Source organism: Oxyura jamaicensis, chromosome 1, assembly GCF_011077185.1.
Source record: "Oxyura jamaicensis isolate SHBP4307 breed ruddy duck chromosome 1, BPBGC_Ojam_1.0, whole genome shotgun sequence".
NCBI classification, from domain to species: Eukaryota; Metazoa; Chordata; class Aves; order Anseriformes; family Anatidae; genus Oxyura; species Oxyura jamaicensis.
The window spans coordinates 82578405-82596573 of NC_048893.1; the positions used below are offsets into that span (position 1 = coordinate 82578405).

Sequence of the window (18169 nt, forward strand, 5' to 3'; positions counted from 1 at the left end):
TAGTCTAGGACCACAGGCAATATCCTTTCCTCATATGAAATGACTGATATGAAATGCACTCCAGACCCATCTTTGTGGCCCTGCAGTAGACTCACTCCAGTAAGTCCACATTTTTATTGCACTGTGGAGACCAGAACTGGACGCAGTACTCCAGGTGTCTGTAACTGCCCAAGGCAACTCTGCAGAGTATAACCCTCCCAGTGTTTTACAAGATGGATTCACCTCTGTAACAGCTTCCTGGACAAGCCCAATAGTAAAACTGCTCATACAGCGACTTATTAGCACTCCACTCACCAATTTTTACCCTGACACCCTCCTCTTGGCCTCAACATCCCCTGCTGAATCTGGCCAGAGATTTAGCACTTTAGTTTCCTGTGAAAGGAAAGCTAATTAGGACAATGGCTGCAGGTACAATAACGCAGCTGACATTTTTTTCAAGCTGGGTCCACTTTGCAGTTCAAGCCCCTGATTCTTCTTGCCCAGGGTGGCTGGAACGTCCCTGGGCAAGAGTTACTGCCCTTACTTGCACAGGGTTACACATCGCCTCCTCTTTGCTGCCAACGCTAATACTTGTTTCTCTCTCCTTAACCTAGAGGTGAGTGCACGAAGCATGTCTTCTTTTCAGATCTCAAGGCTCTTCCAGGTTAAATGCCCCATTAGTCTGAAGATCAGACAACTTTCCTCCAAGGAAACAAACAACAACAACAAAAAAGGGGGGGGTAGGAAAGTAGAAGGAAAAAAAAAAAAAAAAAAAAAAAAAAAAAAAAAGACCTCCCTATGAATCCAAGGCTGAATCCAAGATGTTTACTTAACTAACAACCAGCAATGCCAAGATTAATACATTCTGTTAAGCGCTGATCATCTGTTTTCAGGCAGTCCTGCTGTTTTGGCAACTGCCATTCCTGACTCCTGCGGGGCCTGCTCAGAGAACCGAAGATTTTTGCAAGTTCTGTCTTCCACCATACAGTTAACGTACAACTTCTGAAAAGCCTCTGGTGTTGCAACGGCATGCTATGCACCCACAGCAGTCACCATCTCCATTTCAGAGATGCATAGATTCAAGGGTGCAAAGAGAGGCAGAGGGCCACAAGCAATGAGCTTGGAGCTTAACAGGGGACAAATAACCAAGACACTCAAAGCTTGAGACCTGCTCCCTGTACAGTTTCTACTACACCACCAGAAGCATCAGGTTAAGAGAGACCAGGCTATAAACCCTACAGCTCACAGCTCACTCAGCCTCATGCTCCGGTACTGAATAGCCAAGAAGCTCCCTCAGTTTCAAGTATATAAGGAGTGCATTCACCTTGCCACCCCAAGCCATGTCCCTTTCCAGAAGTTGCCCAACAATGCTTTGACTGCCCAGATGACAGATGTGTAGCTTTCTTCTGGGCAGCACTTAAGCACCCCTCTCTCCCCCTCTTCGATGCTCTGCTGCTATCGCACCTTGAGTCCCTACCCCAGCCTGTTTTGTCAACTGCTGGCAGTCCTCAAAGTCTCAGCCTTTGCAAACAGACCTCAAAGCAAGTTTGTTTACATTACAATTACAGATCCAAAGGTTTTGACAAAATTAATGGAGCTGACCTCTCCCTGATGACACCTCCATCTGGCCTACTCACTGATCCTTACGACCAAAGCTTGGCAAGCTGAGTCCTGGAGGACAACAAGCACCTGGGTTACCTGTGCTGTCTGTACCTTTTGCTAGAGGAGGGCTGCAGTGTTTTCCCTGGGGTTATCAAGAGCAACAACTGTCACAGAGCAAACACCAAGGCCTAGGATGCACTTTCTGCTCTGCATCTAGGCCAGCATCAGGAGGTAAAACCTGCAGCCCACACCCTGCTACAGGGAAGGTTTAATCACCCCCATGGTGCACTGCCTCCTCACTATCCCAAAACCATCTACTTGGACTTCTGAAAGGCCTTTGACACAATCCCACATGACATCCTGGTCTCCAAATTGGAGAGAAATGGATTTGAAGGGTGGGCCATTCAGTAGATAAGGAATTGGCTTGAAGGTCACACCCAGAAAGTGGTGGTCAATGACTCCATGTCCAGGCGGAGGCCAGTGATGAGTGGTGTACCTCAGGGGTCTGTCTTGTGACTGGTACTGTTGAATATCTTTAACAACAACATAGACAGTGGGATTGAGTGCACCCTCAGCAAGTTTGCAGATGACACCAAGCTGAATGGTCCAGTTGATAGAAGGGATGCCATCCAAAGGGACCTAGACAGGCTGGAAAAGTGGGCCTACATGAACCTAATGAAGTTCAACAAGTCCAAATGCAAGGTGCTGCACCTGGGTTGGGGCAACCCCAGCCACGAGGACAGACTGCGAGAAGAACTCATGGAGAGAGCAGAGCAGTCCTGCTGAGAACGACTTGGGGGTTCTGGTGGACAAAAAGCTTACCATGAGCCAGCAGTGAGAGCTTGCAGCCCAGAAGGTCAACTGCATCCTGGGCTGCATCAACAGAGGGGTGGCCAGCAGGCTGAGGGAGGTGATTGTCCCCCTCTGCTCTGCCCCACTTGGAGTACTGCATCCAGGTGTGGGGTCCCCAGCACAAGAAGGATATGGATCTGTTAAAGCATGTCCAGAAGAGGGCCACAAAGGTGCTCAGAGGGCTGGAGCACCTCTCATACATAGAAAGGCTGAGAGAGCTGAGGCTGTCCAGCTTAAAGAAGGAAAGACTCCAGGGTGACCTCATTGCGGCTTTTCAAGACTTAAAGGGTACTTATAAAAAAGTTTGACAGCAACATTTTGCTCAGTCAGATAATGACGGGACAAGGGGGAATGGTTTTAAACTAAAAGAGGTGAGATTTATATTAGAAGTTAGGAGGAAATTCTTCGCTCAGAGGGCGATGAGGCACTGGAACAGGCTGAGAAGTTATGGATGCCCCATCCCTGGAGGTGTTCAGGACCAGGTTGGGCAACCTGATCTAGTGGGTGGCACCCCTGCCCATGGCAGGAGGGTTGGAACTAGGTGATCTGTGAGGCCCCTTTCAACCCAAGTCGTGCTATGGTGTAATCACTATACGTGACTTCTCTCCACCTTCCCTAGGTTCAGCACATTGTATCTACTCCTCGCAACGGTTGTTCAGGAGCTCAGCAGAATTTAGGTGCAATTCCAGGGAAGCCTGGGAAAGGAGAGAAAGGATTAATATTGAACTGCAAGTAGAGCTTCTCTCATTTGCTGTCAGACACTGACTTTTTGTTACAGAGTGTAAAGGACCCTAATTAGCAGAGGAAGACATTTTGCTTGACAGGTGATCTGTCTAGCAAAAGCATTACAAGGGACAGGAATAACAGTGGAGTACCTATGAACAGATGTTTGCGTCATGTCGGGACAATTAACCCACCTCAAACATTTAATCTATATTTTGCTTCTAGATGCTATTGTCTGGATATAGACAGTAAACACATTTGCATGGAAGAGATTTCAAAATTTGACCACTGAGCCACTGCCAGCAGTTGCATGTCTCCCTTTGAAATTCAACATTCAGCATTTGCCTCAAGGGTACAATCTCCAGCAAAACATTTTAGGAAAAAAAAAAAAAAAAAGGCAGGAGGGGAAGGGAAAACAAAGTGTTTTATTTAGTTCAAACATCATTCTTCCTCCATACCTCTCCAAAGATCATTTCATTTTAAGAACAAGCAATTCTGACCCAAGAACTCTCTGCTGCAGCCAATCCCATCGCACACACCTCTCTCTCCCAGCGCAGAAATAAGATCCTAGTTACGCTTCATGTAGAAACGAGGGGGAAATCCAGCTAGAAAGCGCAATTTTTGTTTCTCATAATAACAATTCCCCACGCTAGAACAGAAGGATCTAGTTCAGAGCCTCCTCTGCATCCACCCCCACTCACTCGGCACTGATGAGACAAGGAGGAAGCTTTGCCTGGGCAGCAAGGTGGTCAGCCAGGCTGCTGTCTCTGCTGCAACACCACCACTGCTGAGGGCTTCACTTTGGACCAGGCACCTCCAGTGCCACAGAAAACCTCTCCCTTCCACATAGTCCTTCTCATTGCCAAGCCTCTGCCATGCACATCTCTATTCACCAGCCAAGTTAGCGACATTTTGTTTCTCGGATGACTGAATGTGAACTTTTTTGCCTGTGTTTCAAGGTGGACAGAGCAGTTAGCTGAAAAGAGAGGGAGCTCTCAGCACAACATTAAAATGTGTTAGACCGGGAAAGACAAATATTTGCACTTCAGTTCTATCACCCTGGAGATAGGGGGAGAAAAAATAAAAGGAAGAAATAAAAAAAATGCAACTGAATTCCATTCTTTAGATGGGAACAGGCAGAAGGAGCCGGTCCCAAAGTCACACAGCTGAACAGGACCAACATGGCTGCAAATGTTAAGCAAAATAAACTGGGCTCTTGTTGACACAAAAGAGTCCTTGGATTGATTATTAAGTCTACATTTCCCACAGAGATTACACATCAGCTTAAGACTGCATGGATGAGAATTTATGGGCAGGCAAGAGGTTGCAGCAACTGCTTCTGCTGCAGGCAAAGGGTTTTGAGGACGCTGAAACCCTTCTCACCATCTCACACTAAGCAAAACCTTCGAGTCACACCGGGGCTTTGCCACATTTCTCCACAGCACCCACACACAAGTCTCTCCTTGAGGGGCCTTTGGGGATTATCAGTCCACGTTGCAACAGCCCTGGTCGTGGGCCTGACCAGGCACTGAGCCAAGCCAGTGGGCAGGGAACACATCCGGCAAGCAAACACACGTGTAAGCCTGGTGCTTAGAAAGGAAGGTCTCAGTGCAGGATGCACCTACAAAGGCCTTTGACTGCTGCAGTCTGCTGGTGCACAAGAAAGAAGCGCTTCATTTTTATATAAACCCTGGAACTAAGTCAAGTTTGGTTCAGCCAGATGGGCGAGAGCAGCTGAGGCAGGGAAGCAGCATGTGCCCATTAGGGCCCAACTCTTCCCTTGGCCAGCCTGACAGGCGGAGGCAGAGACCCTGAAAGAAACTAACTACGGGCAAGCGAGTGGAGTTACAGAACCTCTCTCCTGCCCTCTTATGAGATATGAACATTTTTTTGTCTGTTGGCAAAAAAAGTGTGGAGCTCAAAGAGCATTCCCTTTCCGTCTGACACTGTGCCCAAATACCAGTAACTCTTAACTGCTGTTTAAAGCAATCTGCCAAGTACCCTTGGTCCATAGTTTTCTTACAGCATTTCTGCCAGAAGTATTAAATACCCAAGGCAGCATAAACCAAGTGAGAGATTCTGGATATTTCAAGCACAGCCTCAGTCGCGTTGTTCCAGGATGAATATTTCCATTTAAAAGTTCCACTTTGTGCAAATACGCTCAGCGTGGACTTACGGCCTGCCACAGACGTTTCCATGGGGTCACTCGCTTGTAACAGTATCTGTGCAGCAGAAATGGCAGAAAGACAAACACAAAGCATGCTAATATTTTGTTTTCCTTTTTTTAAAAAAAATATATCCTCAAACCAATGTCCCTAGGGAGACTCTAGGCCAGACGGAAAGAAAACTAGGAGTTGCCACGCTGTGTGAAATAGGTACCTGTTTCTGACCACCCTGAGACTTCAGGGTGGCATTAAATAAGTAAACAAATAAGTAAATCCCTTTCTGAACAGCTTGTTAAGGAATGAACTGTTCTCTAACAAACAGCTAACCCCTACCAGCTGGAACTCTGAGCTAGGACAACCCCTGAAACCAAAGGGGTTTTTAACCTTTCTAAATTCGCCCCCACCCCAAGCTCACAGCAGTACCTCTGGGATGACCATCACAACACAAACATCTGGTTCTTTCTTGGATCCCAAGTTCTTCACCTCCGTCATGCTGCTGTGGATTGAATTATATCTCCTACATGTTTTCTTCTCATTTGACCGTTGTATGTTTGTTTTAAACCACCCAGAACTAGTTTATTTCTGTGTCCAAAGAAAAACACCAGCACAGATAGAGCAAGGAGGGCAGTTTCTGAAGTCCTCTGTGTTTCTGTAAGTACACACAGCAGGCAACAACGTTTGCTTATGCAAGCACACTAAACTGTATTCTCAGGCTGGGCAGATGGCACACCCTTGCAATACAGCTTTTACAGGCTGCGCTTTCATTCCCTGAATATCCCCTGAAATAGCAGGTGAGGTCTGTGTAGGAAAAGACATACCTTCCTACCCAACAACTTCTGCACAAGTTATTTAAGGACATTTCAGCCTCCACTTACAATGTAAATGTTTGTATTATAAATCACTACACTGCTCTTGGAAAGGGTTCAAGCCCAGGAGTGGCATTTTGGTGAAGTTGCCCTTATTCAGACCTTTCTTTCCAAAATCGAAACACTGGTGGGGGCTATCCATATGTAGGCTTTTTGCATAAAGCCTATATGTGGATACTCTCCTTCACCCCTCTAAGTAGAAAAATAAATCACAAAGCACAAAAAACTCAGAAAGCCAAAAAATACTGCAAGTTAGAGGGAATCTCAGGTGGGCACACGATCCAATCTCCAGCTTCAAGCAAAGCTGGGTCCCCACCTTTCTTTCACTTAAGTTACCCTATTTTGCCAAGGAGCAGGGGGTTGCTCAGTTTCTTTCACCAAGCCATGTGTGCAAAAAGTGTTCCAAAGGAACTCTGTCGAACCTTGCTAGGCTTCAGGCACCACACGTTGTAACTTTCTTTGATTTTACTGGCTTTGACACCGTGCCTACGTTTCTGGCTCAAAAGACATTTAATTTAACATTAGGCTCCAGAAATGGAGAGCGGAGGCTCTTCCAGTAGAAAGGACTGCCTCCAGCAACCAAAATGCAGCCGTGTTCAGGCCCTGGATATCCTGCAATAGCCAGAGGTCTGCTGACCTTAAGAGATCTACTTCTTACTTAAAAGCCCATAGTCTTCCCAATTGATTTGATTTTTACCTGTATTTTACCTGTATTTTTACCTGCAGCTAAAATGGTGAGCTTCCACTCAGCACTGAGTAAAGACAGAGCCTAACCTGTTCGTCTCCCTGCGGCTCAAGTTTGACCATCTCCAAACAGGAAACTAAAGTTTTACCGCATGCACAGTATAGCTGTGGGCTGAAACCTGGGCTGGAGCCAAGACCAACATTACAGAGAAGACACGCGGGAGAGCACAGGGATACTCTGAGTTAGTTTGGTCCCAGCCTGCAGAGCCCTACACATGCAGCCTAAAAACAGCCCAGGAGCTAGAGGTGAAAGAGAGGCTCATAGATTTGTTGCAACAGACACGGCAGCTGCTGCTGGAGTGGGACCGATGTGCACGTGAAACAGCAGCGGACAGCAAACACGGATCTGATTGCAGGCAGTTATTAACCAGGTTGCCCTGCGTGGCACAGCACGGTTTCCCTGTAGCTACAACAGATGGCTTTGGTCTGAAGAAACGACTCCTCACACAATCCCAGAGGAATGTGTGGTGAATTTCAGTTGTGGCTCCTTGACCAGAGCAAAGCAAGTGCAACTGCCATCCACACCAAGCTATGAAAGACTCTTTCACCCAGGGGCAGGGGAACCAAGTGAATCACACTCTTTGGGCTGGAAAAGGCACCTGGTCTCTACCTGAGGGCCACACAACTTAAGGCATCAAGCTGAAAGACTTCTGTCCTTCTCACTAGCATTGCTTCCCCTCTTCCCTTGCGTTGGCCAACTTCTTCTCAGTCTAAGTCATAAAAGAAGGAAGGGTTGTGATGTTAGCAGGTCTCATGGCAGCACACAGCCTCTCTCCCTCATTCACTGGGGGTGAGCTTTTACCTCTCAAGTAGGCTCCACGTAAGAAACAGTCACTCCAGGGCTGCACATCCTCATATGACACGATTGCTAAGCAGAGAAGCCACAGCCTCATCTGCTGCCAATGACGGCTTACCGTGAGGCTGGGCCATATGGGAACCGAGACCGGGACTCTGTTCTTACTCCTGGCAAGGGAGGAGGAGGAAGAAAATACCACCCACTCATTCCCCTAGAATAGGTGCAGCCTACTGCTCAGCTTTTGGGCTCATCGCTACCAAAATGTATGAATGTCCACGTGCTGCATCTAGATTGCAGCAGTTTTGCCTAGAAAAGGAAAGCTGATAACTTGTTCTCCTGAGAGGTACTTGTTTTTCTAAGCATCCAGGTAATCCTCCAAAACATGCACTCAGCTCATTCTCTGATTAGGGAGAAACTGTAGTGTCTCCAACACTCTTATTCCTCAAGATACTCCCCGGCTTCACTTTGAACCTGGTAGAGGAATAACCCACAAGTACAACATGAGTCCCATTTGTGTTTCCAGCAAGTTAACCATTAGTGACTGCCAGAGCTTACAATGGAGGAGAGAACAGCTCACTTTGAATTTCTTCAGTACTTTGCCCCAGCCTCCCTCATCTTTTTGGAAGCCCTCGTATTATTGCAGTTGTGGAACTAAGCAGGTTCTCTCGCTTGTCGCATAAATCCTTCTCTAGCCAATGGCACATCCAGCAGAAATACTCAGCAGCTCTTGTTCAGCTTCCCAGACAGACACACTGCACAGGCAGCTCCAACATAACATACCCTTCCCTCCCTCCCAAGTAGGGACATGTTGAATATTTGGAATTTGAGACACTCAGGCGTACGCCACATTCATTTTCCTTCCTCACCTCCCCCCATCATGGATGTCTCCAGTTTAAACAACCCTCAAATAAGATAAACCTGCTTGCCCAACTAATTGCTCACTACTACAGCATGTCTGCCTTTGTTGTTAGAGCATGAGAGCATATCAGCAGGAACAACAGCTGGTTTCATTATTTTTAATATTTTTTTTACACCCACGGTTAAACATTAAACAAACAACTGTGCAGAGAGGAAATTTTTCAAGTGCAGCTAGGAGAAGAAAAAGAACCAGAAGAGCAATAAAATACCCCACAATAAATGAAGATTTTCCACCATGGAAGACTGAGGAAGGACTTTCGACCATGGAAGGACCAAGGATGGACACATGCGCAGGCCAGTGCTAGAAGCTCCTCACAGCAGAGGTAGCTGTGCTCCTCCTCCTTCAGCACAGCCCTACGTTTACAGCTCCACCTCGGGAATTAAGGCCTAAACCCTAACTTCCAAGTGCAGGAAAGCTGAAAGCTCTCCTAACTCCAGACACAAGGTGAAGCACTTCTGCCCAGCACCTAGGAGGTTCACTCCCCCCACAGACTAGCAATGTACACATACATAAGTTTCATCCAGGTGACAGGTCAGCACGTAAAAACCCTTCCTTTCATTTCATACGCACAGAAAAGGAGATGCAAAGAAGTGAAGCAACTTGACTGGCTCAAAGCAACTCTGCTCCAGAACCCTGAGTTGCACTTTGCTCACAAGTAGTTGTATACAAGGCAAAAGAATCCGATAAGGAAGGCTTTCCCCTTCCCTACAGCATGCACACCTGTATCCCAGAGAATAAGGTCTACATGGATGAGGGTCCTCCTCTGAGATCAAGGAAGCACAAATTTACAGAAATAAATAGGTCTCTGAAGCACCAAACAGGAGCACTGGCCTTTTTTCCTCCTTTCCCTCATCCCTCATTCAAGCACTGCTCCATGCAGCTGCATTTTCAGATGTGTCCTGGCAGCCACAGCACGTGAGCAAACAGCATTTGCAAAGAGCCGATGGATCACAGGCCAGCCCTTGTGCCTTGTCTTTGGCTCCAAGTTGTCCCCTGCCTTGAAGGCCTGCCCTCACAAGAGAGAGCAGCAGAGGGGAACAGCTGAACCCACAGCATCAGCAAAACAAATCCCTGTTCCAGAGCCAGACCACTCCAGACCTGGCTTTGCTTCAGAGGGAAAGCAATTAAACTCACCCACTGCAGCCCTTCCTACTGGAAAAATGCTCTTTTTATTCAATTAAATCTCCTGTAACTAAGGTTAATGTTCCATGTGGTATCTGCCTCAAGGTATAAGAGGCTTCTGGCTGACCTGCCAGCAGCAGAGACAGGAGGAGACTGAAGGGATCAGGAAGAGCAGAGCTTGCACGTGGCCAGCAGTTGGCTAACACTGGCTGAGCCTCCACTCGCTAAAAGTTGGAGTCTAAAGACTGCAGTGAAAAGGAAGGATTAGTACACTGAGTTTCTGCAGGACTTACGTTCCTTCAGAAGATCCAACCACTACTGAGTTAACAGCATGCCCCTAAGTGTCCTCACAACTCTTGGACAAGCAGCTTGCCCACAAGAGCATAGTCCCTGATTAAAGTCAAAGTTCCCACCACCCAGCTTCCAAACTTTGAGCAATCACCACCAGCAGGGAGATGCAGGACCATCAGGACAGACCTAGCTCTAGCTCTGACCAGACTGGCAAGAGGAGACCTGGTCAGGTTTGCCCCTCATCAGTCCAGAGCCACAGCCACACACGTGCAGCCAGTTATCCTGGTTAGCCAGCACCTTCCTGCAGGCTTCTGCTGGCTTGGCTCAGCTCAGGACTGGTGTCTGTAGGGCTCCTCAGGATCTCTTCTGGGCACCCCTCACCCGACAGTCTCCTAGCACAGTTCACCTTTAAGTGGTTCTCTCTTTCAAATTAGTTTCCCTAGCAGAAGCCATCTGTATGGCACTTTTTAAGCGTGTTGATGGCGGTGTTTGGAGAGTTCTGCATTCAGAAATTATCAAGCCTCAAACCTGAAGTTTTCTTTCCTAGATATGCTCTCAACCAGCTCAACACCACTGCAGAGATTTCAGAGTCCAGCATATGGGGATGTGGCGATTAGCACCGTAAGGTTTCCCCTTAGATGTGGCAACAGTCATGGCACATTGTCTCTGCTAGCAAGCCCCAGACACTATTTATTCTGCTAGCAAGCCTTGGTTACAGTACCCAGTACCCGTAACACCACAAGAAGCCCAACTTACATTACCCTGAGCTTTTACAGCAAGGCTCATGTCCAAAGAATAAATTTGGCCTTTTGTGCTCTGTGGTGACACCCAATAGTTAAATAAACCTGGGCTGGTTCACTTGCATCAGCCCTGAAACAAAATTCATGCCCCATAAATACCAGGTGCATTTTATTACACTGTAGCACACAGAACAGAAGAAAGACAAGTCTTTAAAGGTCTGGATTTTGCAGGGTAAACCAAAGCCTTATCAAAAAGTTCCCCCATCCCTTTTGAAAAATCATGCTCTTACCAACTCCCTTCGTATTAAAAAAAAAATAGAAATGCAGTGTGGAAAGATAGATGCTTTCCATTTTCTCTTGTTCTGTGCAGCTGAGGACAGGAGAATAGGTTCATTTGTATGGTTCACCATCTTTTGGAAAACCGAAGCGTTTTACCCGGTAATTAACGCCCGATCCAAACAACGGGGGCAGAGTTTCCAAGGTTCCACTTAGCTACTTGGTCTAAACACGAAATTAAAAAATAAAAAATAAAAAAATAGGGGTTGGGGTTTTTGGGGGGGGTAGGGGGGGGAATCCGCAGTAGCTAAGCCTGCATAAACGCCGTGCTTCCTCCCCCCTCGCGCCCAGCCGTGCCTTCAGCAGCGCTGCCCCGCAGTCCCTCGCCCCGCAGCTCACCTGCCGGGCTCCGGGGGGACAGCCCCGGGATCCTACAGAAGCTCCCAAGCCCCAGAATGTATTTATAAAAGCCTCGTGAAGTGCGGTTCCCTATCGCCCCCCCCCCCCCAGACTCCAGCCTGCCTCGCCGCAGGTGCTTGCCGGGGGCTGCGGGCAGAGGGGGTGGCGCAGAGCCCGGCCGGGTCCCGCACGGCAGCGGGATCCCCCCGGTGCCCGGTGCCCCCCTCGGGGGGGATCACGGTGCCTTTCCTCCCCCCCCGCGGCTCCTACCTGCCCGGGCTGGCTGCTGTAGGCGAAGGCGTAGAGCCGCTCGGCGCTGATGTTCACGGCGCCCCGGTAGAGGCGGCCGAAGGCTCCCGGAGCGGGGCTGCCCCCGGGGCCGCCCCCCACCGGGGCCGCCGCCGCCGCCCAGAGCAGGGCGCAGAGCAGGGCCCCGGGGGCTGGGGGCGCCCCCCCGGCCATGGCCCCGCCGCTGCCGGCCGCCCGGCTGCCTCTCCCCGGCGGGGCGGGCGCCCAGGAGCTGGGTTTGCGATTTCAATAAATCCCTCGGCCGCACGGGGGTGGGGGGAGGCGGGCAGGCAGCGAGGCCCGGGCCCCCCCACCCCGAGCAACTTTCCTGGGGAAGGACCCTCCGCGGGGAGGGGACAGGGGAGGGGAAGGGAGCGAGAGGAGGGAGGGTCTCCTCCGTCTGCCCGGCCCCAAATTCTGAGCCGGCCTTCGCAGCCGGTTGTCAGGGAGCTATTCCCCTTCGGGATGTGGGCTGTGGGGTTAGGGGTATGCAGGCATTGTCAGGCATGTGGGGACGGGGCATGGCTGTGGCATCCACAGGGCTTCGACGCCTCCAGCCCACCAAGTCACGGGCATCCTCGTCCCACGCTGTGTTGGCTTGCTGGGGCACGGGCTGGTGCTGGTTTTGGCTGCTCAGAACTGGGGGATAGATACCGTCTGTTTTTAGCTCAGTCCAAAGGTGTGAAAGGCTGCAGCGCAGTGTCATTCCGTCAGTTCAAGCGTGGCTTGGTGCTTCTTATGATATCTGAGTGTTTGTGAAACTGCTACAAAAGTCAGTGATACTCTTAACCTTTTCGGCAAGATGAGAACAATACTGTTGGGCTGTGAAAGGACCAGAGGTCTGTCTCTCACTGCTTCCCCTCCTATGCTCTTCTGTTGAAAACATGCCTGGGAAACATGTCACATCCCATGGCAGAGGGATGCACTTTTAACTCAGAAAAGGTACAGCATTACCGAAGCAATGTGAAAGGCTTTTACAGACTGAAGGCAAACTCGTAGAAGCCACAATTTTGTAAAGCCAGCTGGCATTCTTAGAGTCATAGAATCATAGACAAATTAAGGTTGGAAAAGACCTTCATGATCAGCTGGTCCAACCACCCCCCTACCACCAATGTCACCCACCAAACCATGTCCCTATGCACCACGTCCAACCTTGCCTTGAACACCCCCAGGGACGGTGACTCCACCTCCTCCCTGGGCAACCCATCCCAATGCCTGACTGCTCTTTCTGACAAGAAATGTCTCCTAATTGTTTTAGTTGATGAAGAATAGTGCTCTTTGTTCAATTCTTTAATTGTTGAAGAGTAGGGGCATGTCATTTCCATTTTTCCACTCACCAGGGACATCACCTGAATGCCAGGACTTTTAACCTATGATGGAGAGAGGCTTGGCAACTCCATCAGCCAGTTCCCTCAGGACCCTGGGATTCATGTCCTCAGGTCTCATAGACCTGTACCCATTTAGATTTGTCAGGTGGTCTCCAACCTGCTCTTCACTTACAGTGGGTGGGACTCTGATCCCCCAGCCTCCATCTACAGGTTCAGGGAAATGAAAGACGTGGGAAGCCCGTCTACCAGTGCAGACTCAGCAAAGAAGTTGCTGAGTACCTCAGCCTTCTCCATGTGTCACTACCAATTACTCGGCTATAGAAACTCACTCCTAATATAAGAAATCAGCCACCTGTAATCGCTTACACACTGCTATTTTCACCCCTCAGTCTATTTTAACAAATGTTAAAGGCGCATGGTGGCCCTCGGGGACTCCTCCTGTCACCCCAGCACAGCAGCCCGAAGGGAGATGGGTCCTCTCCTGTGCTCTTCCTCGAGGCTCTGTGCAGAAGGGATGACACCTCTCGCACAAGGGCTGGGGGATGGGAAAGAAGCACTCACACAACCCTTAGAATCAGCAAGAGTTTGTTATTGCCGGGTGTTTGGTGGCTCCAAGCTAATGCTTGGGATGGAGCCTGAGCGATGATAAGTAGGGAGCTTGCCGGGCCCTGCTGCGTAGCTGTTGGAGTTTTCAGATGACACAGAGCAAAGACCTGCTAGGGTAGTGCCAGATCTGATGTGGCCGAGGTGGATCCACTTCCATGGGTTAGAATCTCTCGTTAACAAAAGAAAACACCACCGACAAAACCAAACCAGACCAATTCAAAAGGCTAAAGCAGTCAAAACTGAAGTACCCATCGTGACTGTTCATACCTTGCAAAAGTTTTTACTGCACATTTGGTAAAATTCTGCAACACGCACATGGTGTGGGGGGAATACAAATTACATTCAGAGTCTGAGTCTGGAAATTTGTGCCTGAACAGGGAAAAGCAAGGGATGTGTTTAATCAACAGGCTCCAGCACTCTCTTCGTATAAAAAAGACAGCACTTGATAACTTCTTACAAATAACAAGTGAGGAAACTGTTATCTCCGGCCAAAGCGGCTTTCCAATCTGCGGGGTTTGTTTTCAAGGCTGAGAGATTTCCTGGGGGTTGCTCTTCTTTGGAGGAAAAGTTGTAAGGCTCAGCAAAACAACTCAGCTTACATTATGCTGCCATTTTGATCCTTGGGTCTTCGTGCGATCTCTGCCAACAGCAAACAAAACAATTGTCAGTGTCTTGTGTTAGTGAAACAGACCACATGGAAGTCACTCTGCCTTGTGTCAGAGCCCTAAGAAGTAAGGGCAACCCCCTCACATGAGATCTCCTGGAAGATGGGCACTCCAACACCAGGAGTGCCTTCCAGCCTGGAGTTTCATGCAGTGCAGACCAGAAGACATGAGGAATGTCACCTCTGAGCTCTTGCAACTCTGTCTTGCCTCTTACTGGGACAGAGGATGATCTGTTCTGGGGGACTTTGAGGAGTGGTGGCACTGGGAGACTTGTGGCTTCCCCTCAGCATTCTGTGGAAGCCAAGGCTCCCAAACCACACAGCTCCTTGCTCACTCACTGCCTCCTTCAGCCCCACATACTCACTCCTCTGTGGCCACCCTGACTAGATATATATTTTGGTATTCTACAGAAGACTACACATTTTTTCTTCATTTTGAATTTTAGAATTCAAGTTTTCGTTCCAAAATACCACACTTTGTGCTTGTCTTTATTGAATTTCTTCTTACTGTTTTGAGGCTCTTTCTGTGATTCAGCAGTGTTGTACTTGTGTTCAAATCCTTGCCTCCAAAGTGCTTGCGGTACTGCCCAACTTGGTATTATTTACAGAAGTTTGAAGTCAAAGGTCAATTCCATCATCCAAGTCACTAATTAAAACGATCAATCTTAGCAGACAGATCAGATCTCTTAATTTAATGTCCCTTCCTATTGTCCGGAAAATAGCCACAGCTACATTTTGGGAATTACTGTTCAATCACACACTCCTTTTATGTTAATTCCAATCCGAACCCTATTTGCCTTTATGAGGATGGTGTTCAATGTAATGTCAAAAGTCCTGCTGAAGTCTGAATGTTTCATCTATTTCTTTCAGCACTTCCTAAGTCAGTTATCTCTGCAAAGAAATAAATTAGGTTACTTTGACATGATTTGTTCTGGACAAATGTGCGCTGCCTGTTTCTCATCACTGTATTGTTTTTTAGTTGCTTGCACCCTGACAGCTGAACAGCTTGTTTCATTATCTTTCCCGATAACAAATGGAGGTTGTCTGTTATAACTCCTCACTCAGCCCGGTTGGTAAAGATGAGTAGCCTGTTTTCCCTTTTCATATCCATCCAAATCTTGTTCTTGAATGGCAGCATGTATTTTGGAAGAAAGAGCAGGGACACTGTAAGAGACAAGATGCTGATCCAGAGAGATCACTGGTCTAGATCGGTGGAAGTGTTCTCATGCGTGCCACAGCACTCTGGCATCAGGGGATGGCAAAGGCTGGCTGCTCCCTAAGGCACAGGGAGCCAAGCGTGCTAACATGGCCAGCAGAGCAGGGGCTTTGCCAGCTGGGGCTCCATCCCACTGTACCCAAGCAAGACCAACAGGGCAGGCCTGGAGATGGTAGCTGGGGTCAATAGATTCCAGATGATCAGGCAAACACCGGGCAGGCCTGAGCTCATGGCTATGACACAACTGCATCTGTAGCGCAGGCAGGGCCCAGCACCAGAGCCCCAGCTTAAAAGCTGCTCCCGTGGGACGGGGAAGGTCAGCCCTTGCTGAGGCCTCCCTGCAGCGTGGCCTCCAAGGTCACTGGAGCAAAGGGGGGCAGCCCTTGGCTGCATTATCTCTGCACTGGCACCGAGCTGGGGTGTCAGGCCCGCAGGAGGGGGGATGTTCTCAGGGCCCTTTCCTCTGGTTGTGCTGGGGCACACATCTCCTGATACGGCCCTTGTTCCCAGGATGAGCAAAGCCCAGGGTTGCGAGCATCTTCTTGGGGAAAGGAGGAATGATACTGAAGCAGAGGCTCACAAGAGTGGAGTGCCTTTTTTTTTTTTTTTTTTTTTTTTTTTTTTTCCATAGAACAAAAGTAGAAAGTCACATTGCTGCTGAAAAAAAAAAAAAAAATCAATTCTAAGGAAGTGATATTTCTCCTGGTAACCAGTGCTGCAAAAATATCCAGGACAGGACAAATATCTCAATTAGAAAGGAATTCCCTGAATCATACTAATTTGGAATATAAAAGCAAAGGAGTATAAACATAACCAACCAAATTTTTGGAAACTTATTTTGGAAAATGAGGGTTTTAAGTATCTGCCATTTGAATATGCAGTCTCTATGTTACATAAGCTCCACTGTGAGTAAATAGATGCTGTAGATGTTCAGCTGGCTTCTGCAGAGATAATGGATCATTTTCAGATGCTGCTGTAAACGTAGTGTGAAGCACAAGAACTGAAGGGTAGACAGGCTTTAAGATAACTGATAGAAGCACAGTAACCTGCTCCCCATTTTCTGATATGTGGCCAAAGTGTTTGAGACTAGAGCAGGCTGAATGAAAAGTATCTCTGGCTTGCAGTATATTAGCTTATATGACGTACTTAACATTTATATTTGATTGTAATTAATAGTAGCAGAGAGGTTTATGAGATTTCAGAGTAGATGATATATTGATCTAATTGTGCCGTGATTGCTTTCTTCTCTTCCCAATAGGCCTTGTTTTTCAGGACAGTTTTAAGCCATGCTAGGACAATTCCAGATGTGTCTTTAATTTATGCTTTTGGGTTCCAGATTTTCAAATAAACAGAAAATAATTAATCCAGTATATTGCCTTACACATATGCGTAGGACCAGGGATTTTTATTGATTTTTTTACTATAGTCTGTTGTTCAGCTTCAGGTTGCATATGGTATATATGTAAATGGAAGTTCAGGTGCAACCTACAGCATAAAAAAAAATGACAGGCACATTTTGCAGCACTTCAGCAAAGGCAGTTGCTGCTAGTATTTTCCTGAAACTTTTTTTTTTTTTTTCTCCCTTCATAATTTCCATCTTCTTTTTCTTTGTGTATCTTATGCAAAGCAATTCCTTCCCTCGGCACATTGACCATTACCACCTGCATCTTTGCACTGATGTCGGTTAAGCCAGGGTTAGATTGCTAAGAACCATCTGGAAATCATCATTTCTAAACATCATCACTTCGCAGACATCGGGAAAATAAATCATAAATCATCATTTCCTAAGCATCCGGATATCTTGGTGAAAGGGAATTTTTCTCTTCAAGGCATGATTTTTAAATGAGAAGCTGATAAGCTCTACATCTTCACTTTTCACCTCCAGCAGACAAAACATTAAGCTCACATTGTATTATTAGAAAGTGCCAACTCTAACCCTTCAGAGTAGTTTAAATCTCTACAGATGTGACCCAGGGGAGTGGAGGATCTGTGGTGCGCTTGTGGGGCAAGTCTGCAGGAGGTCGGTTTGTTAAAACAACCCAGGGTCACCCTTTATCTTGATTTAATAGCCTGTGTGACATCCTGCTCTTAGTTACCCTTAGTAGGATTTGGAATGCGTTTTCGCATGGGGAAACTGCCAAACCTTCCTCACGGGGACACCGAGGGCTGGCTTGGGACGGCAGGAGCACAGAAGTGCGGTACTAATGAAGCGAATTAAGGGGACGAGCCACCTGAAGCGGCACAGTCCCCCCACCCTGCCGGCCCCAGCAGTGCTGGATCTGGGCGGTACGTACCGGGCGGGCCCTGAGGGAGCCGCGAGGGGCGCGAGGCGGGGCCAACCGCCACCGCCTCCCTCCTCGGGCGGGGCAAACGGACCCGGGCCCGTGGCAACGGCTGCGCGCGGCGGCGGCCGCCATGTCGCGGGTGCTGCTGCGGGGGGCACGGCCCCGGCCCCGCGGCCCCGCCGCCGCCGCTAGGAAGGGCCCGAGGAAGGCGGCGGCCAGGCGGGACTGGGACGTGAGTGCCGCTCCTGGCGGCCGCCCGGGCCTCCTCTCCCTCCTCTCCCTCCTCTCCCTCCTCTCCCTCCTCTCCC

General features: G+C 48.5%; 2 protein-coding genes across 4 annotated transcripts in view; one reads left to right on the forward strand and one right to left on the reverse strand.

Moving 5' to 3' along the window:
• SIDT1 (SID1 transmembrane family member 1) overlaps window positions 1–11975 on the reverse strand; it is a 42386-nt gene extending 30411 nt beyond the window's left edge. Inside the window, exon 1 of one of the 3 annotated variants that reach the window (XM_035314727.1) lies at window positions 11745–11973. In XM_035314727.1, coding sequence (XP_035170618.1) covers window positions 11745–11936 — 192 coding nt within the window. In that variant the 5' untranslated portion in view covers window positions 11937–11973. Of the gene's footprint in view, window positions 1–11744 lie in introns of all 3 variants that reach the window. The other 2 variants (XM_035314719.1, XM_035314734.1) reach the window with 2 other exon arrangements.
• Window positions 11976–15167: 3192 nt separating this feature from the next.
• The window catches only part of SPICE1 (spindle and centriole associated protein 1), a 23591-nt gene continuing 20589 nt past the window's right edge, over window positions 15168–18169 (forward strand). Inside the window, exons 1-2 of the mRNA XM_035331967.1 lie at window positions 15168–15179; window positions 17848–18093. Of these exons, the coding sequence (XP_035187858.1) occupies window positions 15168–15179; window positions 17848–18093 (258 nt within the window). The remainder of the gene's footprint in view (window positions 15180–17847; window positions 18094–18169) is intronic.